Source organism: Pangasianodon hypophthalmus, chromosome 3 (genome assembly GCF_027358585.1).
Source record: "Pangasianodon hypophthalmus isolate fPanHyp1 chromosome 3, fPanHyp1.pri, whole genome shotgun sequence".
NCBI lineage: Eukaryota > Metazoa > Chordata > Actinopteri > Siluriformes > Pangasiidae > Pangasianodon > Pangasianodon hypophthalmus.
Genome location: NC_069712.1, coordinates 11,298,952 through 11,325,598, shown reverse-complemented (window position 1 = coordinate 11,325,598; position 26,647 = coordinate 11,298,952). Strand labels below are relative to the sequence as shown.

General features: G+C 40.5%; 2 protein-coding genes across 9 annotated transcripts in view; one reads left to right on the top strand and one right to left on the bottom strand.

The window, feature by feature from the left end:
* The window catches only part of btaf1 (BTAF1 RNA polymerase II, B-TFIID transcription factor-associated), a 28,293-nt gene extending 10,441 nt beyond the window's left edge, over window positions 1-17,852 (top strand). Inside the window, exons 15-38 of the mRNA XM_026939537.3 lie at window positions 82-186; window positions 279-428; window positions 2,238-2,380; window positions 2,528-2,702; window positions 3,050-3,253; window positions 4,140-4,572; window positions 6,606-6,790; window positions 6,903-7,053; window positions 7,185-7,294; window positions 7,412-7,613; window positions 7,825-7,973; window positions 9,201-9,353; window positions 10,571-10,692; window positions 10,928-11,095; window positions 11,226-11,303; window positions 11,385-11,514; window positions 12,768-12,909; window positions 13,377-13,507; window positions 13,857-13,979; window positions 14,317-14,469; window positions 14,786-14,997; window positions 15,622-15,781; window positions 15,873-16,043; window positions 16,777-17,852. Coding sequence (XP_026795338.3) covers window positions 82-186; window positions 279-428; window positions 2,238-2,380; window positions 2,528-2,702; window positions 3,050-3,253; window positions 4,140-4,572; window positions 6,606-6,790; window positions 6,903-7,053; window positions 7,185-7,294; window positions 7,412-7,613; window positions 7,825-7,973; window positions 9,201-9,353; window positions 10,571-10,692; window positions 10,928-11,095; window positions 11,226-11,303; window positions 11,385-11,514; window positions 12,768-12,909; window positions 13,377-13,507; window positions 13,857-13,979; window positions 14,317-14,469; window positions 14,786-14,997; window positions 15,622-15,781; window positions 15,873-16,043; window positions 16,777-16,926 — 3,900 coding nt within the window. The 3' untranslated portion in view covers window positions 16,927-17,852. The remainder of the gene's footprint in view (window positions 1-81; window positions 187-278; window positions 429-2,237; window positions 2,381-2,527; window positions 2,703-3,049; window positions 3,254-4,139; window positions 4,573-6,605; window positions 6,791-6,902; window positions 7,054-7,184; window positions 7,295-7,411; window positions 7,614-7,824; window positions 7,974-9,200; window positions 9,354-10,570; window positions 10,693-10,927; window positions 11,096-11,225; window positions 11,304-11,384; window positions 11,515-12,767; window positions 12,910-13,376; window positions 13,508-13,856; window positions 13,980-14,316; window positions 14,470-14,785; window positions 14,998-15,621; window positions 15,782-15,872; window positions 16,044-16,776) is intronic.
* A 5,190-nt stretch (window positions 17,853-23,042) lies between these two features.
* cpeb3 (cytoplasmic polyadenylation element binding protein 3) overlaps window positions 23,043-26,647 on the bottom strand; it is a 50,104-nt gene continuing 46,499 nt past the window's right edge. For all 8 annotated transcript variants that reach the window (XM_034302714.2, XM_034302716.2, XM_034302715.2 and 5 more), the window contains one exon: window positions 23,043-26,444. In XM_034302714.2, coding sequence (XP_034158605.2) covers window positions 26,217-26,444 — 228 coding nt within the window. In that variant the 3' untranslated portion in view covers window positions 23,043-26,216. The remainder of the gene's footprint in view (window positions 26,445-26,647) is intronic.

The window sequence follows — 26,647 nt, the reverse complement described above, 5'->3', positions numbered from 1 at the left end:
AGTCAACTTGTTTTACCAGTTCTCTATTATGTAACTGAAGTCATTTGTAGTGTTAATGTGTAGTTCGGTTACTTCCTCCAGAGCTGCGCCATGTGGCTGAACCCCATCCTGCAAGACATGCTGAGGCACATATTTCAGTCCTGCATTCTCGAGAGCAACCAGGAGATACTCGATCTCATCCAGAAGGTGTGTAAAGCAGGTGACACACCCACACTTGTTTTTGGTAATGTGTTTTATACTTGAATATGTACTAAATTTATGCATCACGTTATGTCAAGGTGTGGGGCGAGCTGTTACGGCAGGCCCCTCAGCAGTATGTGGTGGCAGCCAGCTGTCCATGGATGGGTGCCTGGCTCTGTTTGATGATGCAAGCACCTCACATTCCCATTGACCTCAACATGCTATTGGAGGTCAAGGCTCGATCCAAGGTGAGTGCAAGGCTCAAGGCTTGATTGCATCTTGTAATGACACCTAACCTGCATCAAATGCATCATCTGGGGCATGAACCCATATGACTTCTGCCACCATCAGGGATGTTATATGTAATGGAAAATAGAACACATACTAGAACTCAATATAATATCTTAATAATAATAATAATACAGCCATTGCCTGTGTGGCTCTAATTATACACTCACTGTCCACTTTATTAGGAACACCTGTACACTTGCAGATTGATGCAGTTATCTAATCAGCCAATCCTGTGTCAGCAGCGCAGTACAAAAAATCATGTAGATACAGGTCAAGAGCTTCAGTTAATGTTCACATCAAACATCAGAATGAAGAATGTGATCTCTGTGACTTTGATTGTGGCAGGGATGTTGGTACCAGAAAGGCTGGTTTGAGTATTTCATAAACTGCAGATCTCCTGGGATTTTCACATACAATAGTCTCTAGAGTTTACACAGAATGGTGCAAAAAAAAAAAAATTAAAAAAAAAATCAGAGAGTGAAAGTTCTGTGGGTGGAAACACCTTGTTGATAAGAGAGATCCAAGGAAAATTGCCCACCACCCCACCCCCGTCTTCACCTGTCTAGTTTTGGTGAGTCTGTGCCCATAATAGCCTCAGATTCCTGCTTTTGGCTGACAGGAGTGGAACCCAATGTTGTCTTCTGCTGTTGTAGCCCTTCCACCTCAAGGTTTGATGTTTTGTGAATGCTGAGATGTTCTTCTGCTCACCGTGGTTATAAAGAGTAATTGAGTTACTATATCCTTTCTGGCAGCTCAAACCAGTCTGACCATTTTCCACTGACCTGTCTTATCAGGAAGGTGTGTCCACCCACAGAACTGTTGCTCACTTAATGTTTTTTGTTTTTCACACCATTCTGTGTAAACCCTAGAGACTTTTGTGTGATATTCCCAGGAGCTCAACAGTTTCTGAAATACTCAAACCAGCCCATCTGGTACCAACAGCCATGCCACGATTAAAGTCAGCGATGACACTTTTTCTTTGTTCTGATGTTTCATGTGAACATTACCTGAAGCTCTTGACCTGTATCTGCATGATTTTTTGCTTTGTGCTGCTGCCATGTGATTGACTGATTGGATAAGTGCATAAATGAGCAGGTGTACACGTGTTTCTGTTAGAGTGACTGGTAAGTAGTTTAGAGTGGGGAAAATGCTGACTGACAGGAAGAGAGTGAGTGTGCTGTGGGAATATTCTGAATTGAACTTGCATAGAAAAGTGCATGCCTGGTTTCTTTTAGACACTGTACAGAACCTGCATACAGGGCATTGTTCATTTTTTTTTTTTTTTTTTTTAAATAGAATTTTCATGTTAAACATATTTGTAAATTTTATGGATTATTACGAAAGTGAGTTAGCAATATTCTCTATGCCATAGAGCTCATGAATCCACCATTTTTCACTCTTGCATTTAGACAGATAAAATGCACGCCATTAATGTAGTGCAGATCCAGTGATGCACAATGTTCAGAAAATAACTGCGTCAGTTTGTCTACTAGGACTAAAAAAAAAGCCAACTAATAAAATGAATACTGGCAAATAATGCTAAACTAACTAAAAATTGAATTTCAAATAAAAATGAAAAGCTGGAAAAAATAAAACAATAAAATAAATGGCCATTGGCTACCACCACCTAAATCACAAAATATAAACCTTTTATACTCTCTTGTCATCAGTAGCATTTAACAGTGTAAGCTTTTAAAGCCATGCTTGACAAGAGGATTACTAGTCTGTAAGTGGAGCTGATTGTGTGTGTTGATATGTGGATTAAGGAGAAGGCGAGTGGAAAGTCTCGGCAGGGTGGACAGCAGGTGAAGGAGACTGTGCAAGAGTACATCGGGGGAGCTGACACTATCACTGAAGACCCAGCCTCGAGAGACTATGTAGTGACTCGTGCCCGGCTCATGGCTGCCAAGTGTGTGCTTTAACTTTACTTTTTTCCTCTGAATGATTTTAGGCTGTCTGTAGTCCCTGTTATTGTGGTTCCAGTTGTACTTTAAATAAATAATTAAATAAAAATTGGCAATTCTTGCCTCACTGTAGCAGTGATATTTTGTTCCAGACTGTTGGGGGCACTGTGCAGCTGTATCTGTGACCCACGATTAAACAGCTCGACTCAAGAGATTCGGCCAGCGGAGTCATTGGCTCAGCTTCTCCTCTTCCACCTCAACTCGAAGTCGGCTCTGCAGCGTATCGCTGTATCCATGGTGCTGTGTGAGTGGGCATCTTTACAGAAGGTAAGCAGGAGAGTGTGACCTGGGCCAGACCAAGAGTCTCGCCTTGACTGGTAATGACTGTAATTTATTGTTTCTTCTATAATTTTGGACATTCAGTCATATCTGTGTCTGGATAAGATGTAATTTTACTGTAGAAACAGTTGTCTCATGCATTTCAGAGGCTTAAAGCTGTCAGTATAATTGCTAAAATAAAATTAATAAACTGCCATGTCTTCATTCTGTAAGTGTTATTTACACCAGTAGTTACAATTCATGCATCTTTTGAGAATATAAACAATAAGCAGAACTGACAAGATTGGCTTGGAGGTTATGTATGTTTGAACCAGTTTTTCTCCATTTCTCTGTAGGAGTGCGAGGTGGTGTCCAGTGTGGTCCAGCCTCGTCTGTTGGCCATACTGTCTGAACATTTATATTATGATGAAATCGCCATCCCCTTCACACGCATGCAGAATGAATGCAAGCAGCTCATCGCGCTCCTTGCCGATGCTCATATCGACGTGAGGGAGAAAGTCAACTGCAGTGTCTTCACAATTGATCAGGCCAACGAGCTGGTTAGTGCCTGCAAGAAAGCTAGTGGCAGTACCATCATTACAAACAATTAATTAATCTTACTACCTCTGTGTTTCACTACATTGATAGTGCACTAAAGAGAGTGGCTCTGTGTCTACATGGCTGATGGGCCTCAGTAGCAAAAAAATAAAAAATATTTGAATTACATACATGACCAGCAGGGAATAGGAGCTGTTATGATATAATGCTAGTTTTGTGTTCCTTAGCATATGGTTTATTGCTTATGGTAATGAACCAATGTATTGTCATGGCTTGTAATTTTTCCTTACTGCCCATGTGCTATGATTTATAACATTTTTGTCCATCTCATGTAGTTGTTCATGAGCTAGGCAAAACATAATTGCTATCAAGATGCAAGTTAAATTGCATCAGATGAATATTTTTATTCCATCTTGATATCTTTAATTCATTACAGTGTTGGCTGAATACTTGCCTGTGTAATATCTGGGTATATAACCAATACTGGCTTTGTTGTGCTGCTACCAGTGTCTGGTATCACTTGAATGTGGGCATAAATAACAGGCTGCTGTTTGTAATTTGTAAATCTAAATTCCCATTACAGATGCAATGATGTGCCTTAGTTGCAGCCTGAAGTGCTGGGGGCTGTAGTTCTGTTAACTGAAATCTTAGCAACCATCACTGCATGCCTAGCAACAGAAAGCCTGTGCACTTAGATGCTGTCGTCGTCGTCATCATTCTCTTTTTAGATTCATGTTTGTTCTGTACCAGGAATAGAGAAATTGTGCAGAGATAAAAAATGTGCGTATCTGAAATATAACGCTCATGACAGTTTGTGTCGCACTCATAACACCTTTGTGACCTGTCTCCATCTTTTTTCTTTTCTCCTTCTTCTTTTCTTTTCATCAGGTGACCAGCATCTTCTCTGAGGCCACAGCTTCTTTGAACCTGAAGTCTCGGCAGCTGCAGTCGTTGGACAGTAAGCGGCAGCAGGCGTGCTCTACAGTGGCTGAGACCAGTACTGAGTGGCAGCAGATGCATCTGCGTGTGCATACTTTTGCGGCCTGTGCTGTGGTAGGCCTGGCGGCGCTGCCTGACAAGCTCAACCCGCTGGTGCGCCCCCTTATGGAGGCCATTAAGAAGGAGGAGAACATACTGGTGCAGGGATATGCCGCCTCCAGCGTAGCCCGCCTGCTGCAGCTCTGCACGGGCCGAACGCCCTGCCCCAATTCAAAGATCATTAAAAACCTGTGCAGCTCGGTGTGTGTGGACCCCATGCTCACGCCAAATGCAGAGTGCCCTGTTCCACCACACACACCTCCAACACAGGATGGCTGCAAAGGTGAGAACACTTAAGTCCTGGGAATAATTTATGTCTGTGTCTATTTTTACATATCTTTAGTACCTCTGTCTTTAACCCGATAAGCCAAGAATGGAATAAAAAAAAAAAAAAAAAAAAGAAGAAAACTCCAAATGAAACTCCAAAAGTTCCAGCACTATGAGCTTGGACTCCTAAATACAATAACTTAGAAGAAGGTGGAAATCACGATCCACCGTTATCATTCACCTGCTCCCATTAGGGGTCGCCACAACAGATCATCTGTCTCTCGCATGTCCACCCGCTTGTCATCCCTCCCCGCGTCCATAAACCTCCTCCTTGGTCTTCCACTTCTCCTGCCTGCCGATTCCGTCCTTAGCGTTCTTCTCCGATCCCTCTGCACATGCCCAAACCAGCTCAGTCTCGCCTCTCTCACTTTGTCTCCAAACCGTCCTACCTGCGCTGTCCCTCTAATGTACTTGTTTCTAATCCTGTCCATCCTCATCACTCCCAACGAAAATTGCAGCTCTGCCATTCAGCGCTGCCTCCTTTTCATTTCTAGCGCTGCCTCCTGTCTTTTTGTCAGTGCCACTGCCTCCAATCCAAGTCTTGTAAATTTTCCCTTTCACACTTGCAGGTGCCCTTCTATCACAAATCATTCCTGCCACTCTTCTCCACCCCCGCCACCTTGCCTGCACTCTCTTCACCTCTCTACCAAACTCTCCGTTGCTTTGGAAAGTTAAACCTCAAGTATATAAACTCGTCCACCTTCACCACCTCTCTTCCTTGCAACCTCGCCATTTTGCCAACCTCCCTCTCATCCATGCTCATTTACTCCATCTTGCTGCTACTGACCTCATCTCAACCTGTTCCCTACTCTCACTACAGATCACAGTGTGATCTGCGAATGACATAGTCCATGGAGACTCCTGTCTGATCTCATGCATCAACCTGTCCATCACCTTTGCAAACAATAAAGGGCTAAGAGCCGATCTTTGATGCAATCCCACCTCCACCTTGAACCAGTCCGTCTTTCCTACCGCATGCCTCACCGCTGTCACACTGTCCTCATACATATCCTGCGCCACCCTCACATACTTCTCTACCACTCCCGACTTCCTCATACAGTACCACAACTCCTCTCTCGGCACCCTGTCATACACTGTCTCTAAATCCACAAACATGCAATGCAACTCCTTCTGGCCTTCTCACTCAAAATCTTCTTTCTCCTCCATCTCACACCCCACTTGCAGGGCATATGCGCTGAAGACGTTTATCATCACCCCTTCAATTTCCAGCTTCACACTCACCACTGACACACACTTATATTAAAAGTGTATTGGAGTTGTCAGTGTGAGTATATGTTTTTAGGATTACCCCACACCATTTCTCTTTCCATTCACACCATGGTATAACAGTTTCAACTCACCTCTGATTCTCCTGGCCTTGCTCCACTTCCCCTTGGTCTCTTGTACACACAGTATGTGTACCTTTCTCCACTCAATCCTATCAGCCAGCTCTCTCCCTTTACCAGTCATAGTGCCAACATTCAAAGTTCCGACTCTCACCTCTACACTCTTACCCTTCCTCCTCTCCCACTGTCTCTGGACATGCATTCCCCTCTCCTTCTCGTCCTTCGCTCAACAGTAGCATAGTTTCCACCAGTACCCTGCTGAAAAACAGTAACAGTGGCAGTTTTTGGTAACCTGGACCTCGACCGATCTGGTATTGAAATCTGATTTATGATCCTCATATTTGACTTGGCACAAGTTTTACGCAAGATGCCCTTCGCGACACAACACTCGCCATCTTATCCGGGCTTGGGACTGGCACTGAGAGTGCGCTGGCTTGTGCAGCCCCAGTGGCTGGGATGGATTGTGATTTCCACCAATATAACTAAATTTAAAAATGATTCACTTTATGGTTATGTTTCATGGATCCCACTTTGAAAGCCATGGCCTTAAGCGACTTGCATACAATAAGCAACATCTGTCCAGATATATTAAGTAAATTACGCAGTAATTTTAGTTCAGTTTCTCATTGTGCTTTTCCTGTAGCCAACGTGTCTGAGAAAGACGGCATGCACCACATGGTGAATAAAACAAAAGGCATCATCACTCTTTACCGACATCAGAGAGCAGCTTTTGCCATCACCAGCAAGAGAGGCCCCGCCCCCAAACTGCCAAAAACCTCCCCCAATGACCTTCCCCCAGGCAGCTCCATCTCCACAGAAACCGATGAGGTTGGGGATTTTTAACTTCTTAGTTATTATTATGCCAAATTGATTACTGTAATTTGTGCTGGTTAATTTGTAGGTTTCATGGCTTTAATAAGAATCTTGGTTACTTTCTCAGAGTAAGAAGCCGATTCTCATCCAGAGGAGAGGTGCAGAGTTCTCACTGATGACTATTGCTAGGCACTTTGGGCCTGGTCTCACCAAGGCGTTGCCCTGTCTCTGGGAGTCTATGATTGGCCCGCTGAAGGCTCTGGACACACTGGGTTGTGGTAAGCACACTTAAAGGCTGTGTATGTAATCGAGTGTAATGTGTAAATATTAACATACCTTAGCTATTACATAACCTATCCTAACCAGCTCAAATGTTTACAAATTATTCTTCAAATATACTGTATTGTAGATTCCAGGCAGCTCTTGGAGAAGGGTGACTTGGTAGCTCAGGAGCTGGTCAACTCTCTACAGGTGTTGGAGGTCACCACAGGAGCCGTGTCTCAGGAGCTCATATCTCTGGTAGGTGAATATGCACTTCTACACCCACAAACCTTTTTACACTAGATTTAAGAAAGGAATTCTCTACGCTAACTCTTGGTTAAACACAAACTATCTCACCCTTTTTATTTTTTTAAGCTGTTGGAGCAGCTGCATCTGCTGTGTGCGTGTCTCCAGCACCCGTACACGGCTGTGCGTCATATGGCCGCTCGCTGTATTGGTGTGTTCAGCAAGATCGCCACTATGGAAACCATGAACTGCTTCCTGGAGCAGGTTCTGCCATGGTTAGGGGCGATTGATGACAGCACCAAACAGGAGGGAGCCATCGAGGCATTGGCCTGTATCCTTAACACAAAGATGCAAGTGTAAAATGTATTTATATATAGCATATAGCATATAATTAGGATATATTAGATGATTTTAAAACACTCTGCAGATTATTTACAGACAAAACTCCTGCTTTATGTAAGACAGAATCAGTGAGTGGTTGTTGAGCTTATTTTTCTCATAAAGCCATGTAAGTGTTGTTAGTCCTTCACTGTAGCTCTCAGGTGTGATGGAGCAGCTGGATGTGGACATTGTACCCTACATTGTGCTGTTGGTGGTGCCTGTGCTGGGCCGCATGAGCGATCCTAGTGACAGTGTGCGCTTCATGGCCACACAGTGTTTTGCCACTCTCATACGCCTGCTGCCTCTGGAGGTGCGTACTCCTCATGCCCCCATCTGGGGGGGGAAAGGAGGGTTTTGTAAAGCAACAGCACTCCCATCATTCTTAGTGTCTCTGTTTAGTAGTCTAAAGGTGCTTTCACATCAGAATCAGAGCAAAATTCATGCTTTTGGCTTGTTTGCTATTTGGTTTCATTTAGTTTCAACCTGCATAATTAAACATGCAAAAAAAAAAAAAAAAAAACATGGTCTGGAAACATACTTCTAAACCGCTTTGCTTAATTGGTCAGGAATAGACCGACCAGAACAAGTAAACAAACCTTTGCAAAGTGTGTTGTAATAAAATAAAAAAAAAAAATCAAGCAATGGAAAACATAGAGCTGGTGCTAAATAAATGATTAGATAATTATATAAATGACTAGTTTAAAACATTTTGTGCATCACATCCAGAATTTGTCTTCTATTTCTCTCTATTGGTTAAAATCTCCAGACCAGCGCTACATTTCTGTCCTTTGCCTCAGTTTACGCCTTGCGAGTCAGTTTTGCAGCTCGCATCTACAAAAAAAGGGCAACCCAAAATATACAGCATGTTTGGTTCACTTCCTGGAGGTGGGTCTATTCAGAGTCACATTGCTTTTTCACTGCAATCAGACCACACTAGGGCTCATTTGGAACTGGAGCGAGACTAATTAAGATCAACTTGGACCAGTGGTTTTGGTCTGCACTCGCTTGCGATGTGTGAAAGCACCCTAAACTTGTTCGAGTTGGATACACACAATAAATATGACTAAAGGGAAATATTCTGGGTCCATATCTAATTTGGTACTGAAATGGCAAATTAAATTATTCTAGAACTGGAAAGTTTATTTATTGTGTATTACTCATATTGCACCTGCACCATGGCATTCCTGAAGTATGTTACTGCTCTTCGTCATGTCTGAAAATAATGCCTGAATCTGACATGTGTTTTATAAGCATCATTAACTGAACACGAAGCACAATATGAGCTAGGTCGGAATTTCTGCCTAGAACATATGAATCATTCACATTGTTAACCAAATCCACACATACATTCAGGAATATGGCTTGGTAACACTGATCCTTGTGTAAATGAACAAAGGGTAATACAGATGCAGATAATGTAGGTAATGAACAGATCTATACAAAGTTACAAAAAGAGTCTTTTCATTCTTAGAGCGCTTTCCATGCCAAAAAAATTAAATAATTATGCATATGTTCTTATTGATGGTGTCATTTCCAGGCTGGCATCCCCAACCCACCCACCATGTCCGACGATCTCATTCGTCAGAAGGCCAGAGAGCGTCACTTTCTGGAACAGCTATTGGATAGCAGGAAGCTGGAGAATTACACGATCCCTGTCCCTATTAAGGCAGAACTCAGGAAATATCAGCAAGTAGGTGGTTTTATGGTCGTGCCCTTTATGTTATAAATGTGTGTTTGTTTAAACATATAAATATTCAACACAGAATTTGAATTAAAGTGTGTCATGACTGCTTGTTTCAAATCCCGGACCTTTTTATGCATGTATTTATTGACTAGACTGGGAGTGTGTTGTTGATAATGTTGCCTCTGCTGCATGCATTTGCATAGTGACTAAATGTGCTGAAAGCTCTCCCCTGCTATGCCACTCCAGCTGGGTGAAGTATGGCCTCTCTCTGCTCTTTCTGCACTTCAATTAAACCAGTGGCCACTCAGCACTTTATCCCCTCTCCATCCTCACTGTCAACATTACAAATGGCTTTTGCCTTTAGACTAAAGGCTGCCAGAGGGTGTGTGTTGATGACAAATTACATTTATACCAAACAAAATTTGTAAGCTGCAAAATGGAGTGGCTGTCTCTTTCCTTTTCCCTCTGGACTGAAACCAAATCCAGAGTGAGAAATGTGTCTGTGGAATTAGATGGCGTTGTTCTTTTCCTCTCTGAACTGTAATTATGCATTTACAAGGAAAAATATATGTAGTGTTAGTAGAACAGGGGACTCAGCAGTACAGAATTAAAAGGAAGATGAAAGACATTTTAAGTGAGAACCAAGTTCAGGAAGGAATCTGCTTTTATCCCATGTGCAGTTATTTGGTGGTTATTAGTAGGCATGTAACTGGAACACGTGCTTCCTACGTAGTAATAGAAATATGCTTGGTTGCTTGGCAAACTTTATTATATATGAACAATATAATATATTGCTGGGTGTCTGTGGGTCCTTAAAAATATTAATTTGTCTGAAATTGCATTTTAAAAAGATTTGATTTTAGGCCACATATGTTCTGAATTCTTTACTGATTTTCTTTTTTATATATAATGCTCTGTCCCTAGCATTAAACAGGAAAACTGAACTGAGTATACTTGCAGGCACAGATATGGGTAAAATGTAAATTTAAATTAATTTGGCTAGAACTTCTGTCTGCCAATGACCGTGAAGCTCAGGCTCCTTACATGTCAGTAGTTTGAGTGTTTCTGTATTTATCAGTACTGCAAATTTGACTTTAAATTACATTTAAATTACATTGAGGAAATATGCTAAAAGTTTTATGGTGTGGCTATGAAGTTCTTGCTGCTTGTATTTTTTTTTTTTTTTTTTTTAATTATTATTATTATTTTATTTTCTGCACTAGGATGGAGTGAACTGGTTGTCCTTCTTGAATAAGTACAAGCTGCATGGAATCCTGTGTGATGACATGGGTTTAGGTAAAACCCTTCAATCCATCTGCATTCTTGCTGGAGACCACTACCTCAGGTACTCATCACTGCTTTTCCATCAGTACAAGCGATTATCGATTAAGGCTGTCCTTTTATACGATATATAAATAATAATATAAATAAATCCTTTTTTTTTTATTATTATTATTTTTTTAAATAAATAATTTATTCAATTATTTACCTTCATAGCTTTTTACTCCCTCTTCTTCTGAAGCTGTCTTGTTTAAATCTGCCTTTTCTTCTTTTTTTTAAATGTGCCTATTTATGTGCAGGGCACAGGAGTATGCCAGGACCAAGGCTGCAGACTGTTGTCCTCTGCCCTCTATAGTTGTGTGCCCACCTACTCTGACAGGCCACTGGGTGGACGAGGTGGGCAAATTCTGCACTAAGGAGTACCTGAATCCTCTCCACTACACGGGTCCCCCTACAGAGAGAGCACGGTACGGTTCCTCACCTTCCACTGCAGTTCTCACAGGACTATTGTTGTAGGCCTTGATTAGCCATTCTTACAACAGAGGAAAGCTAAATTGGGGTTTAGTTGACTCAGCTCTTTCACTGTTTCTGTTCCAGATTACAGCACCAAGTGAAAAAGCACAACCTTGTGGTAGCATCATATGATGTAGTGCGGAACGACATTGACTTTTTTAGGTAAATATTTCTGCTTGCTCTATGCATTTCAAATGATCTGCTTTCCTGCTGTTTAACCAGTGATTTTTCTCACCCTAACAGGAATATTAAATTTAATTACTGTATCCTCGATGAGGGTCATGTTATTAAAAATGGGAAGACCAAACTATCCAAAGCTATCAAGCAGCTGTCTGCCAACTACAGAGTTATCCTCTCAGGAACGCCAATTCAGGTGAGTCTAGAGCTCCTAAACTATTCTTTCTGTGCAAACTTTTACTTGAACTCATAGAAGGCTCTCCAGCAGGGAGCACAAACCAGGGGCTTCTTTTAGGAAACAATCATACGTTCATATTTAGGAGCTTTTTACCTACATTTTCATAAAAGCTTTTACAGACAATATACAAATTATCCATATCCAAAATCCATGCTGTCTGTGGCATATTTAATAATCCTGAATCATCTTAAAATCATGTGCATGTGAACAAGCACATGAACTTCATCGAAAGAACACTCCCAAATATCTGTATATGGTGGGACACAAGCAGTATAAATGGCAGCTTAAGTACTTAGTCATGAGTACTTGTGTGAAATGTACTTGTAAAGTGAAGTGCAACACCAATATAAGCAGAATTTTTTTTTTTTTTTCTGCCTGTAATATGCTATGACACCTCTGCTTGAGAAATCATCAATATTACACCAAATGGACAAGGAATTTCATTTTTTATTTACTTTCTAACCTTGCCTTTGTCTTCTCCAAAGATCACATTAGACAAACAGTATAACAGCAATACAGAAACTATAAAACATTAGAACAAGCGCATCAGTATAAAACTGTGAGTTGAATTACAGCTAGAACTACTGTAAGAGATGCCTTCTCACCAAACAGATATGAGAATTCAGTAGTGCTGTAGTATGAAATGCCTGAACTTTTCAGTTCAGGATAACATGAACTGTCCAGAACTTAATATAGAAAAATGATGCAATTTCACCAATGTATTGCTACAATACAAATGTATTACCCTAATATGCGATTAATGATTTTCAGACCATTGACTTGAAGGTCTCATTCCAATTAACTTATTAATAACTGGATCTTTATGTCTCTTTGTCTGTCTGTGTCTAGTCTGCCCCCGCCATTGAGTGTGTCCTAGCGTAATGATGCTCGAGCACAAAAAAGTTCTTAGCCATATTAGAGTATTTTCATGCCAGTTTCAGGTTTTATAAATGCTTATGTCACTTTTAATGTACAAACAAATCCAGTGAATTTAAGATTGATTCTGCATGTGCTTACATTTTGTACATCTGGCACCTGGGTTTAATGGACATTTTGTTGTACATTTTGTTATGGAGGATGAAAACAATGATGGCTTTTTATTGACCTGTTTTTCTCTGTTGCTGCTGTGGATTCTAAGCAAGGTTTCCTGGATGAATTTTGAAAATAGAAGGAAAAAACTCTTACCCTCTCTCATCCTGTCTCCTTGCTAGAATAATGTCCTGGAGCTGTGGTCTCTCTTTGACTTCCTGATGCCAGGCTTTCTGGGTACGGAGCGCCAGTTTGCCGCCCGTTACGGGAAGCCCATCCTTGCTAGCCGAGACGCCAAGAGCTCGTCCCGAGAACAGGAAGCAGGTAGGGTCCTTCACTGTTTCCCTGTTTTAATAACGTGTTATCAGTTTTCTTTTAGATAAGACCCTGTGTTAGGATTGCTATTCTATAGACTTGGGCTGTTTTTAGGTAACTGTGTGAAGTGGTGGTCTTTTAGGGCATTTTCACATTGTTTGAAGGATTGAGACTGTACCCAGGATCAGTTTGTTTAGGAGAGAGCATCATTGCAGAGCTGTTTTCACACAGACAAATAATGGATCGATTAGGCAATTTTGAATATCGATTTTGTTGTGTGCTCAGCTGATTGTAAAATGGAAGATAATGGGTACATTCCTCTGTTGTAAAACTGTCAATAAATCTGTAATTTTTTTTAAATAAGTGAGCCGTTCCATTTGAAAGGCCTCACTTGAACCATGTGCCTAACTGCAAATACAGCTGGGTGTGAAAGCAGTTTTATGTAGTAGCGTATTGTGACTGAGAGTGTCTCTTAGGGGTTTTGGCTATGGAGGCTCTGCATCGGCAGGTGCTACCCTTTCTCCTGAGGAGGATGAAGGAGGATGTCCTCCAAGATCTGCCACCCAAGATTATACAAGACTACTACTGCAACCTGAGTCCCCTACAGGTACTGTCATTTTGCATGTACACATATTCATGTACTCCAACAGCAGAGAGTAAAACCGATCCATTTGTCCAGTGCAAAACTGCAGTTGTCAAATGAGCAAAGTCTCTCATGGGTATACATTACAATGTATGACCAAGTGTTGCTCACTGGAATTTAAAGAAATTACTGTTATTGTCCCTATAGAGTCATTTTTAGTAATCAGTCTCTCTCTCTCACTCACTCACTCACTCACTCACTCACTCACTCACTCACTCACTCACTCACACACACACACACACACACACACACACACACACACACACACACACACACAAACACACACACAAACACTCTGTGTGCACATGCGCAGGTTCAGTTGTACGAGGACTTTGCCAAGTCTCGGGCAAAGGTGAACGTGGACGATGTCCTCTCTACGGCAGCTCAAGAAGATGAGGAAAAACCCAAGCTGAAGGCCACCGGACATGTGTTCCAGGTGAGACATCAGTGGAGGTCACCTCAGGACAAAAAGTAGTTTAGCTTTTGAAGACTACATGCAGTGTATAAAACATTCCAGGTAAAGATATAAAACATTCACATGACTTTGATCAAACCCGTGCAAGAAAATAAATTCTCATCTGACTTGCAGTGACCTGCTAGTCAGTTACATGGTGCGAGAAATGAGGATTACAGTTTGCCCAGTTTTATGGCACCCTCTTAATTACATATTAGACTGTACAGATATAGCTGCTGATTTGACCAGTTTTGACTAAATTGTAATGTAATATTTACTTGATCTCAGTTTTAGCATTAACACTGTGCATATTGTGTAGGCACTGCAGTACCTGAGGAAGCTGTGTAACCACCCAGCACTGGTCCTGACGCCTCAGCATCCTGAGCACAAGCGCATTAGCGAGCAGCTCTCCTCCCAGAATTCCAGCCTCCGGGACATCCAGCATGCACCAAAACTCTCTGCACTTAAACAGGTAGATGCACTGAGATATTTTGGGGGGAAAAAAGAAAAGAAAAAAAGGAAAAACAGGCATTGTGCAAAACGGGCTTGTGCATTGTGCTGGAAGTGATTAAAATAGCTTTTTTTAAAAAATCTATTTAGCTATTTATCTTTTTTTATTTTTTGTTAATCCATGCAGGAGCTATAGAAACCAGACACAAGCAAGTAGTAAAGTTGTACTTATGTAGATTCCTCAGATAAATTGTCAGTCATTAATTGGTGTTTCAGTCATCGCTGACATCAGAATTGCAGCACTTGGCTGATTTTTAACATGCTGTCTCATCATGTAGTTGCTGTTGGACTGTGGACTGGGCTCATCCGGCTCCTCGGACGTCAGTACAGAGGCTGTGGTGGCTCAACACCGTGTGCTGATCTTCTGCCAGCTGAAGAGCATGTTGGACATGGTGGAGCATGATCTGCTGAAGCCTCAGCTGCCAACAGTCACCTATCTGCGTCTGGACGGCAGTGTGCCCGCAGGCCTGCGCCATTCCATCGTCTCCAGGTGATAATGCTCAAAAATATATAAGCTCATACATGTACACACACAGTGCGTGTGTTTCAGGTCCAGGAGAATTTAGCTCGAATTAACATTTCTTAGGCTAGCGATAATCCATGTAAATTTACCATGTTCATCATGTCTTCATGCAGGGATAATTTATTTAAGCCTGTCACAGTTGGGCCAAATCCCAGATGGCCTCCTATTCAATATGTTCTCACTACATGGGGCGTAAACTAACGGCATTGTTAAACTAACAGTGCATTATGCGCCCAATAAAATGCCATCTGTGATTCAGTCACAGAAAGATGGATTCTCATAAATGCCTGTTATAAATTGTTAATGTTGAAAGAAATTATTTTTCATATGTAATCAGAAAATGTGTGGTGAAAAAGGTTGGCATTAAAGTCTATTTATTGATACCCCGTTTTGTACGTAAAGTGGCCCAAGGGGTAATTCAGCAATTTTTAAATAGACATACAAGGTAACAAAATGTAGAACAAGGGATCTTAAAACGTTCAAATGTGGATTGGATATGCAAATATTACAGTGTATTTTCACTATCCAAACAGTGGTTCTAGCTGAATCTGTCTCCACCTCTCACCTTTGCCTTTCCTTTTCGTCCTGCAGGTTCAACAACGACCCGTCGATAGATGTGCTGCTCCTGACGACACACGTGGGTGGTCTGGGCTTGAACCTCACAGGAGCCGATACCGTGGTGTTCGTGGAACATGACTGGAATCCAATGAGAGACCTACAGGCTATGGACCGCGCTCATCGAATAGGACAGGTAAGTCTGTGTGTGGTACAGTTATTTACAAAGGTGACTGGCTTTGCTTTTGGATAGAAAAACATGAAGACTGGGCATATCTGGGTTTCAGAAACGTGTGGTGAACGTGTATCGTCTGATCACTCGTGGCACTCTGGAGGAGAAGATCATGGGTCTGCAGAAGTTTAAGATGAGCATAGCTAACACAGTGATCAGCCAGGAGAACGCCAGCCTCCAGAGCATGGGCACAGAGCAGCTGTTAAACCTTTTCACTCTGGATAAGGTAAGTGAGCCTCATGTCATTCTGTTTATTCTAAAGCCCCTGCATCAAAGCTGTACAATATAAAATCTTCATATAGTTATGTGCGTTTGTTCATTAAGAGTTACCTTTTTGCTCATCCATGTTAGGGTGTCTGTGTGCCCAAAGCTGTCCTACTCATGTCAGTGTGGGCACAAATGAGCCCTCTCATGCTTCATACAGTGGGACGTTTGTGAGGGGTTGCCTCTGTGGGAGAGGGAGGGACCATTAAACATTGGTGCTTATGTCTATACACAATAGTGTTAAGTTTTATACGCCTTCCCATATGTACATGCGGATGGATAACCTCACAGACAGGGCAAGGCTCCTTGGGACTAGACAGCACAGTCTGTGTGTGCATAGTAGGGCTTTGATAGTGTGTAAGTACACATTTGAAGAGGGGAAAAAATCCACATTTGTTTTTGAGTGTCAATAAAATTGATTTTACCTTCTTATGATTTTCTATGACTACTGCTAATGTCAGTCCAAGTATTAAAGTTGTAGGCCACTAAAATATACTATATTGCAGTATTAAAATCAAAGTTGATGGAATTTGAAGGCCTTTAATTGAAACATGCACGTCATGCATTCTTTCATACTAACCCACACACAGTCACAGACTAGCTGATTGTGTTCGGTTAGTAAGCTTTTTCTTTTACGTAGAAATTAACATAATGTGAAATCTGTCTATTGTCTAATGCCTATCTTCTGCTTGTAGGATGATAAGGCTGAGAAGAGCGAAGCGGCGTCCTCCTCCTCAGGGAAGGCCAGTATGAAGTCCGTACTGGATGGCCTGGGGGAGTTGTGGGACCAGCAGCAGTATGAAGCGGAGTACGACCTGGATACTTTCATGCTCTCACTGCACTAAGCCAGCACACCCTACTCACGCAGCCTCCACCAAACGTCCTCTTATGATCGACCACTTTTATTTGTTCCAGACAATAACGTGGGTCATCTTGACCCCAAAAGAGTGAAACGCCGTCTGGATAAAACATTTGGCCATGGTCCCTTACAAAATATTCGGTCAGTCGTGTCAGCCTGGACTTCATCTTGCTGTTAAAGAACTCTCACACTCCACACGTAGACTTTCCTACCCCACACTGCCAAGCTGAGGAGGAACGCACTGGGATTAACACTTTCCCCCAGACTTGGTCCACTGATTTTATTCTCACACATGCTGTGGGATCTCCCTTGTATTGTTGATCATAAACAGTATCATCGACTAGTCATCCTGCACTTATAAAGTCTTAAAGCTTACCTCGAAAGTCAAATCACCTATCAGTATTGGATCTTAATAGGCATAAAAGCCAATATACAAAACATAGGATTTTGTATATATTGTTTATTTTTGTAGACTGGACAGTCATCTTAACCAAAAAGGCTTCTGGAGCCTTGCATCTAGAAGATCACCAGGGGACACTGTAGACATTTAGACAGGAGAAAAAATTTAACTGGAATGAAAAATGCTAATCTTCCTTTCCACTAGGGGGCGATAGTCTTTTTCTCTGAAGCCTGTCAGTCCCTCATCCACCTCTGTAGCTCAGATCAGAACATGACCCACAGCCTACCATGACACACACACACACCCAGAGAAAATGTGAAATGTCTGGCATGTGCAAGGGCACGGTGCTGACTGGAATCATAGGTACTGTTCACCTGGCAGATATAGGATGCTCATGGAACCTTGTTGGATAGTTTTAAAAAGGAAAAAAGAAAACAAGGACTTGTAAATATTTCTGTAATTTGCCTTCTTTGATTAAGCCAATAGAATTTTAATAAATTCTAATGAGCTTTCTTTGATGTCTGTCTGTTCTTTAAAAAATGTGGAATTCCTCCATGCTTGGTACATATCAGTACTAGCGTGTGTCGAATATACCAACATGTTTGAATTTTTTGTGTTTTTGATACAATCCTGATATCAGAACTAAGAGTATTTCCTGTAACTGATGCAATACTGACATCCTGAAGACTAACTTTTGCTGAGATATTATGCCAAACAACACAGGCATGATGGCTGCATGCTTTAAGGCAAGCTGTTCCTTTAAGCTGCACTCTGGTCATTTCCATCATACTGGAAGTTTTTGTAACCAAAGCCAAACAAAATCTACATTTTGGACATTAGTTCCCGTTAAATCTAATTTTCACCATTAGAATAAGCTATGGTGTTTATTTTCTACTGTTTACTGTATATTGTATGTATTATATTGCCTTTATTGCATTTCTGGCATCTAAAAATCTGCAACAGACTCAAACATTGATGTAGTCTTCTACTGGTCATGTTTTAATTGAGGTTCAGTATAATCATAGTGCTAATCATTTCTATTAGGACATGGTTGCATACTTTCCACAGGGTTTTGGAAAGAGATTTAACAATAACAGCGTCGCCTGAAGGAAACAGTGATTAATACTTCCTTATCAGAAAGTGAATGAGCAACAATAACCCTAATTAATGTTAGCTTCTCAAAGATTTATTCACTCATGTGAGGATAAACAAAATCCCGTGTCTTTGAAATAGTTTCAGAAATTAGACATTTTAGTTACCTTTTCTATTCGACACAATAATTCAGTCAGCATGTTTACATGCACTTGAGTAATCCAGTCATGGGAATATGTAAAGAATAAAACATGACTGGTCATGGTGTTAGGAAAATAAATAACCCACATTGAAGTTATTTCCCAATAAAAGCACCTCCAGTGTTGTAATCTTTATACCATAGAAATTTGCCAATGATTACTTTTTTACACTTATTAAAGAACATGTCATACTTTTTATTTATTTATAGTTACATTTAATGTTGTGACAGTGAGTTCAAATCATTATATAGCATCTATAAACAATAAAAACTAAAAAATAAACTGATTACTGGGCTGAAAGACAAGAGTCTGATAGACATCTTGAACGTCTTTAATCTTTAATGTGCAGAGCATTTGCATGAAACAGGTGCTGGATTTGTTTAGGGCCAAAAGTTTGTGGACACCTGACCATCACACCCATATGTGGTTCTTCCTCAAACTGTTGCCACCAAGTTGGAAGCACACAATTGTGTAGACTGTCTTTGTATGTTGTAGCATGAAGATTTCACTTCCCTTCACTGGAACTAAGTGACCCAGCATGACCGTGTCACTGTGCACAAAGCGAGGGGCATGAAGACACGGTGTAGAAGAACGGAGCGGCCTGCACAGAGCCCTGACTTCAACCCCACTGAAGACGTTTGGGATGAAGTGGAACACTGACCGTACCCCAGGCCTCTCAGCCAACATCAGCTGGGAATCAGGTACTGATTCAGCATTTCAGGGCAACACTGGTCCAATTTGGTATCCAGCTGCTGTTTACTGAAACATTGACTGCTCAGTTTTGTGATTATGATTCTTCTACTGTTAGATTTGCATTCAATCACATATTGTCAAACTTGTCTCCTGAACAGCATATGTACATACTACGTATATAATAGTGCATTTGTAGGTGGATCTGTAATTTAGTTGTAAACTAAGTGCTCCTACTGTGTGTGTGTGTGTGTGTGTGTGATCTGTTCTCTGCTTAGATAATCTCCTTTAAGTGGTGCTGTCTCAGCTCCTGGCTGCTCACACTATAACCCTGCAAATGCTGAGATTTATCCCTAGAGACACATTTAATGCTCCACACACAATATTGGACTTCAAAAGTCAGCAGCAGTGAGGAAGAAAAGTTTTTTTGGTCCAGCTGGAGATGCAGCGATGAGGGTTAAGTAGTTCCGTCTGAGGATTCTTCATGCCTTGAACGTCTGGAAGACCTTTAACCTTTTCATGAGTGAGGGTTTTCTGTCGGTTTTTAGAAAGCCAGAGGTTGTCATTAAACTATTTTTTAAATGCACAGTGAGCACTGAAGAGGTTGATTAGTGGTTAGTGTGTGGTTCAGCCTGCTCCGAGTTCCATTAAACACACAGGCACCAACATTAATTTCGTCAAAATTTACAAGATGCATATAATCATTAGAAGTTGTGGTGTAGACGGTATGTTCATGCAACAAAGAGTTACAGGAAAACACTGAGGCCATGCAAAAGACAACCACACTTCGCAGCATCATACAACTATGTTTAATAAGATCTGCTTATTAGTACAGAAAAGGGGGAAATAATGAAGGTGGGAACTACAAACTTGAAGCAAGTTGTAAGCAATAGCAGCATTACCCTCCATGTTTTTTTTTTCCTTTTTTTTTAATCACAGTTTAACTACAACATTAGACAAGCACAGGTCCAAGTCAACAATCTGAAAACCTTGTCATGATAGAACCTGTCATTAGTTATAAATTAAAACATAACTTAGAAAAAGAAATCAATCCTTCATGTATATAGTTATATGTAGTTTTTTTTTTTTTTTTCACAACATGACTGAGTGGGCTGCAGATCCACCCACGGAGAATGAGCATGAAGCACAGGTGAATAAATAACTACCCAAATCTAGCACAGGAAATATATAAACATCTACAGAGAGTGTGAAACAGTCACCAGGACGCGGCTTCGCTTTCTCTTCTCCTCGTTCCTCAGCAGCTGTTTAGTGACATTATTATATCTGAAGGTCCTTTTAGAACAAGGGGTACAAAATGAGTGCAGTGAGCTAATGATGAAATGATCGACAGTCGACAGTGAGAGCAAAATAAACGTTCCAGGAGGACGACACTAGGAGGTTAGTATGCAAGCCTGGGATTAGTAAAAGATCAAAACAAATGGGTAGAAAAAGGCAAGCTAGAGAGGACATTCACTCCTGTTTTGACCTTGGTGCAGAAGAGATGAGCACAACACCAGAGCTGGAGCATTTACCTCTAAAAAGACGAGGGGGTGTTCTTTAAGCTCGTAGCCAAAAATCTTTACTTCCATTTCCCAACAACTGATCAAATATATTAGTTTAACTTGAACAAACTGGGGAAAGTGGTGGATCAGTTGCATTTATGACTGAGTTACAGTTACTGACTACATTCATGCACAGCTACAATCACAATGAAGTCTATGAAAATGAAAACAAATATGTTGCAAATATTTACCCAACTTTGATTAGAATGTCAGGGTCAGAGCACAGGGTCGCATGCAGCAAGCTGATGGGTTAAGAGCGTTAAGACAACCTTTCTGTCACTAATGCCTGGGTCACACTACATGATTTATACAATCCTAATGTTTGACAATGTGAGACGTGCCAGGTATGACAGACTGCACCGTTTTTCTGGCCTGGATCATGATTCGGGTCATCGAACCCCACGCTAGATTTTGCCAAGAAATAAACACTTTCAGATTACGCTCATGAATCAATGATCCCAACTCTCAGAAGCTGGGAATTTGCAGAATTTCTCATAAACTGATATGACTTGGTGGATGACAATTTAGCTCATCTGTCATTGGTCTTTAATGTGATGTCAGGATTGCATTTTGACATGAAGCAGTGGGTGTTGCCCCACATTGCAGGCTAAATATTGCATGTTTCATATTTATGATTATATCATAGCACTGTTGAATGCTTAAATCTAATTAGTCAGAAGGTGTTGGTTCATTTTATCTTGGGGAGAATGCAAGTTCGAATCCCAACACAATCCCACAGCAATCTGTGGCCGAGAGTCAAGAGAGCGAGATTGGCTGTGTTGTCTTGGTGAAAACTCCCTCTCCCCTGTCAATCACAGTGACGCTAGCCAATCGTGGGCATCAGTGAGCAAATGTATGTATGTAGAAGAGGGCAGATATCAGGTTCGTCTGAGTGTGTTACACTGCCCCGTTTGCAAAGATGCTGTTGGCTGGCTTCTTGGGTCTCAGAGGAAGCGTGTGTTAGCCTCCGCCCTCTACGTTTAGTAGCTGTCATGTGATGGAGGAGAGTTAGCGGGCGGGTGGGTGGGTGGGATTTTTCCAGGACCATGTTTGTGTGGTGGAAAATGGAAAACAATTTTAACCTGATTATCCTCTAGTGTGGCCCAGGCATAGCACAGAACCTTAACCACTGCCCTCTACATACACTAGGTCTTGCTACAGATGGAAAAAATCTTCTACAGCGTATTTGTGAGTGAATGCTCACAGACAGGTGTTGTGACTCTCTTCAGCCGCAGCATGTTGCTTTAATTTCAGCACATCGTGGGCTTTTCAGTGGCAGTGACTGGAGTAGAAGTAGTTAAATCACTGTGCAGCTCCCACTGTATTACAACATTCACCTCACATTCGCTCCTTTCTGCCATTTCGTTTTATTGCCCATTCAGTCCATACATTACCAATCATTTTCCATTACCAAGCATCAATTCCTAGTTTTGAAGTTTTGCCCTCTTACTTGAGATCATTGTCACACTAATGTAAGCAACATCAGCGAGTTAACACAAAGCTTCGCATTTCAAAAATCTAGACACTTTAGTAACATTACAAAGGTTCTCAGCTTCATCAAATAAAATGAACAAAAAGAAAAAATGTTTTTTTTAAAGAATTAGCATCATAAAATTAATTTATTCCAAGTAAAAATACAAAATAATATTAACGACATTGACCAGATATGAAAGTCTCCCCCAGAAATAGCCAATATTAATGGTTGAGAAATAACTCTGTAAAGAAATATGAAATAAAAAAAAAGAAGAAAAAATATGTAAATGTTTTAATTCCTTTCTCTTTTTTTTTTGCAAAAAATCTCTAAAAATAATGAAAAATTTCTCAGTATAAAGGCTACATTACCACTGGAAGGTACTAGCATGTAGAGTAGGTAAATACACAGTAGAAAATGATTTTAGTGAATCACAATGCTTGCAATGAAAATAAATCTGCAATAAAGATTTATGCCTCTTTTTCTTTTCATTTTTTTTTTCTTTTTTACAAACAGTACAAACAGTATTGCACATTACAACAAAGAATCGAGGTTATAGCCTTAAAAAAATGGGACTAATTCAAGTCTTAGGTGAATAGAAGGCCACCACGCTGCTGATGCACCTTGGGGGCTTTCGATCAAGTTACAGCTGAAACTGTTCGGATCTTTGTGTGTGTTTTTATTTAATAATAAAAAAAAGAACATTCTTTCCTTTTTCTCCATTTAATCAAGAACCCTCGAAGATCAGTTTAGCTTAAATTAGGTCAGGTTAACAAAGTAGGGCAATTTGCTTTTACAAAACAAATGGGCTACACTTAAGAAACATAAAAAAGCTTTTCATTTAAAAAAAATCACAAACAAAAAAAATTTAGTTTCACTGGTCAGTAAATGACTGATTATAAACATACAAAACCAAGGGAAGTATCGTCAGTTGACTTTTTAAGCACCTAATGGATGTCGACTCCATGTTTTTTTTTTTTTTGTTGGTTTTTTTTTTTAATTTTGTTTTTCTCTGGAGTAGGATTTTGTATGAACTCTTTTTTTAACACTGTGGCGTGTGGGTGGCGAACCTCTCTCTCCATTTACGCCGTGTTAAGGTCGTCTCTCTACTTCAGCTGACTCTTACTCTATTAAAGTCATAAAGCTCTAGCTCCTTCAGTTGCTTTTTTTTTATCATTTTTTTTCTCAAAAAAATAAAATTAAACATAAAAGCAAATAAACATGACAAAAATAAAATTAACAATCTGTTAAATCATTTTCTTGCAAATTTAAATTAATATATATTTTGTATTTGAATAAACTTACTTAGAAAATATTGATTTCTCTCCTATTATATTTCAAAATTGAGGTATTGCAAAAGATCACGTCAGTCAGAAAGCACACAATTTCTATTTCTCTCTCTCGCTCGCTCTCTCTCTCAACAAAAAAATAGCTGACTGATAGCTAACTATCTAGATACAAAGAGTAGTGCATAACAAATGTCTATTACAGAAAAGGAACAGATCTAGAAAACCCTTCTGGGTTGGGAAGGAAATATCACAAACCCCCCAGAATTCACGTCCATAAGGATCCTCATTGCTATTCATGATTAGTTTTCTGTTGTTGTTGTTTTTTCCATCAGTAAAAAAAGTAGCTCTTGTTTTACATCATTTTTTTTTTTTTTTTCAAAAGCGAACAAAGTGTTCCATCCTAAAGGTGACGGTTTAGGATTAAAAACCCGAGCCACGGTTGCTGCGGCCTTTTCCAGTGTGACAAACGTCACTAGGGGAACATGGGATAGGACGATCTACGATTCGCTCCGTGAAACACCGAGCTCGGGACTGTCATGGGCTCGTAAACCCTGTCTCACTTTTAAATGCATCACATCAGCAGCCAATACTTGTTTTCTCCTAAACTCCCACTCGTCCTCTCTCAAGCCCATACCATAGTCTTAAAAAAATATCCACCATCATTATTAGCAGGTTGGTTCTATTCTTCAAGCTTTGCAGGAAAATCTGTGTATATAGAGATATATAGATATATAAATGCGGCGAGCACACAATGTTCTGATGTTAATCCAATGTGCTGCAGTCACACTGTCTGAACTCTTTATGTGGGTCTTTGAGGGAAACACACACACATCACTGCAGTACTTTTTTTTTTTTTTTTGTCTACTGATCACTTCACTAGTCAGGCAGAAGCAACGAGGCCTGACGTGGTATTAGTTCTAGTGAATGGTGTTGGTAGTTTTTAGGGAAGGGGTAGTTTTTATACATCCTGTGTGAGTGAGAACTATCAAAAGTGTGTGCGTGTGTCAGTGTATACGGAACAGAGGGACAGGGAAGACTGTATGTAAGAGAGTGTGTGTGTGTGTGTGTGTGTGTGTGTGTGTGTGTGTGTGTGTGTGTGTGTGTGTACTGTATACACTGGTTATGAAGTTTTCACAGGACTTGTTAGACATCAAGAACAGTTAAAGCGAATCACAGTTCTAGGCATATACTCAAACCTAACTACATACTGTATAAAAAATTGCACAATTATTTTAACAATCACTGAAAAAGAAAATGTTCTTCACCTACTAGAGACAGCTTGTTTGAAGGCTTATCCTACATCTAGGCCTTTTAAATCAGAACTGCGTTTTAGTCGTCTGCTCACGCTTTTAGTTATTGACATATGATCAGCGAGATCGAAAACGAACCGACGTGTGAGATGGGCTTTCCTCTCGCAGCGTCTCCGTCTCCTGTGCGCTTTCCTGCTCTGTGTCATGTGCAAAGTGGGCCAAGATGAATAATAGACTTGATACTGAAAATTCTATTGCATGCAGCGACCTGATTTGGATAAACATGCAGTTCAGGGGCGAAAGCCGACCGCACCGAGGCCGATGCTCGCGCTCATGCCGGCCTGTTCACCTCCCAACCAGGTGCCCTAACTGATTCTCATCCACTCCCCAGCCTGAATAAAGTACTATGGTATACATCAATATACCATGGATTTAGCAGCAAAAGCTATTGCAGCATTACATGTACATAACACTAAAAAATATTATTATTTAAAAAAAATAAAGGCCTAAAAATTATAAGCGAAGGAAACAAAATCTGATTGTGCACATGAGGTATTAACTATTTTCAAAATGGAGAGCAAATAGGTGTATTCTAATTTTAGATTCATTTATGATTTTTTTTTTTTTTCTTTTACCCTTAATAAAGGTTGATTTTTCACCTTTGGTAATTTTGTTCCCTCACATTTTCTACTTGGGGCAATGATATAGGTTTTCTGAAAACAAGTGCATGCTCCTTAAAAAAAATTAAATTAAATTAAAAAAATTAAAAAAGGAATTATCTATGCGTATATATATATAGTTTAAAAAAACAAAAATATAATCTTTTTTTTAAATATATATATATATATATATATATATATATATATATATATATATATATATATATATATATATATATATGTGTGTGTGTGTGTGTGTGTGTGTGTCTGTGTGTGTGTGTGTGTATAGTCTCACTCTTGTCTAATGATGTCCTATTGGGAAACACTGACTGACTAAATCAAGAGGAAATTGAAGTAAACTTGAAAAAAAGAACAGTATTGTCATGACCTAGCTAACATCAAGTGTGTACATGTGTGCCAAAGTGCAAATTTCTGAGCAGAAAGACTCAAAATTCTTATTCGAGTGAATGTTCATTAGCAGAGAGTATGGTGGACAAAGATATTAAGAGCTGTAATTTAAAAAAAAAAAAAAAAAGAAAGGATAAAAGAAGACCCATGTTATCTTCGGTTGTAGTCGTGGTGATGGTGATGGTGGTGGTTAGTTGGTTGGAGGGGATGATGGGAGTGAAGAAGTGATGGGAGGGAGGACGAGTGACTCCTCCATCAGCTCCAGCGGAAGGAGACGTGGCGTGGTCGGTCTCCTCCCTCCTTCACCAGCGGTTTGTGGAACTCGCGGCCGGCGCGTGAGTGGATGCTGGCCCAGCAGTACTCACAGTAGTACTGCAGGCACGTGACGTTGGCACAGAAGAACGGGGCGAACTTGCCTCCACAGCGCGCACCCTGGCACTCGTCACACATCTGATCGTCCAGCACGTACGGCTTCACCTCCACCTACAGCCAGACACGGGAGGTACTATGAGATCTGCACTGAGCAGCAGAGAGCAGCTTAAAAGGAAACAGGTATGTAATGTGAGGAATTTGTGCTTATAAATGCTGTTTCAACCCAAAAACTAAATATTTCCAGATGAAGTTTTCCAGCCATGCTGGTTGCTTCCCCTTTTCATATTTTCAACACAGTGCCAGAGCACTGCCTA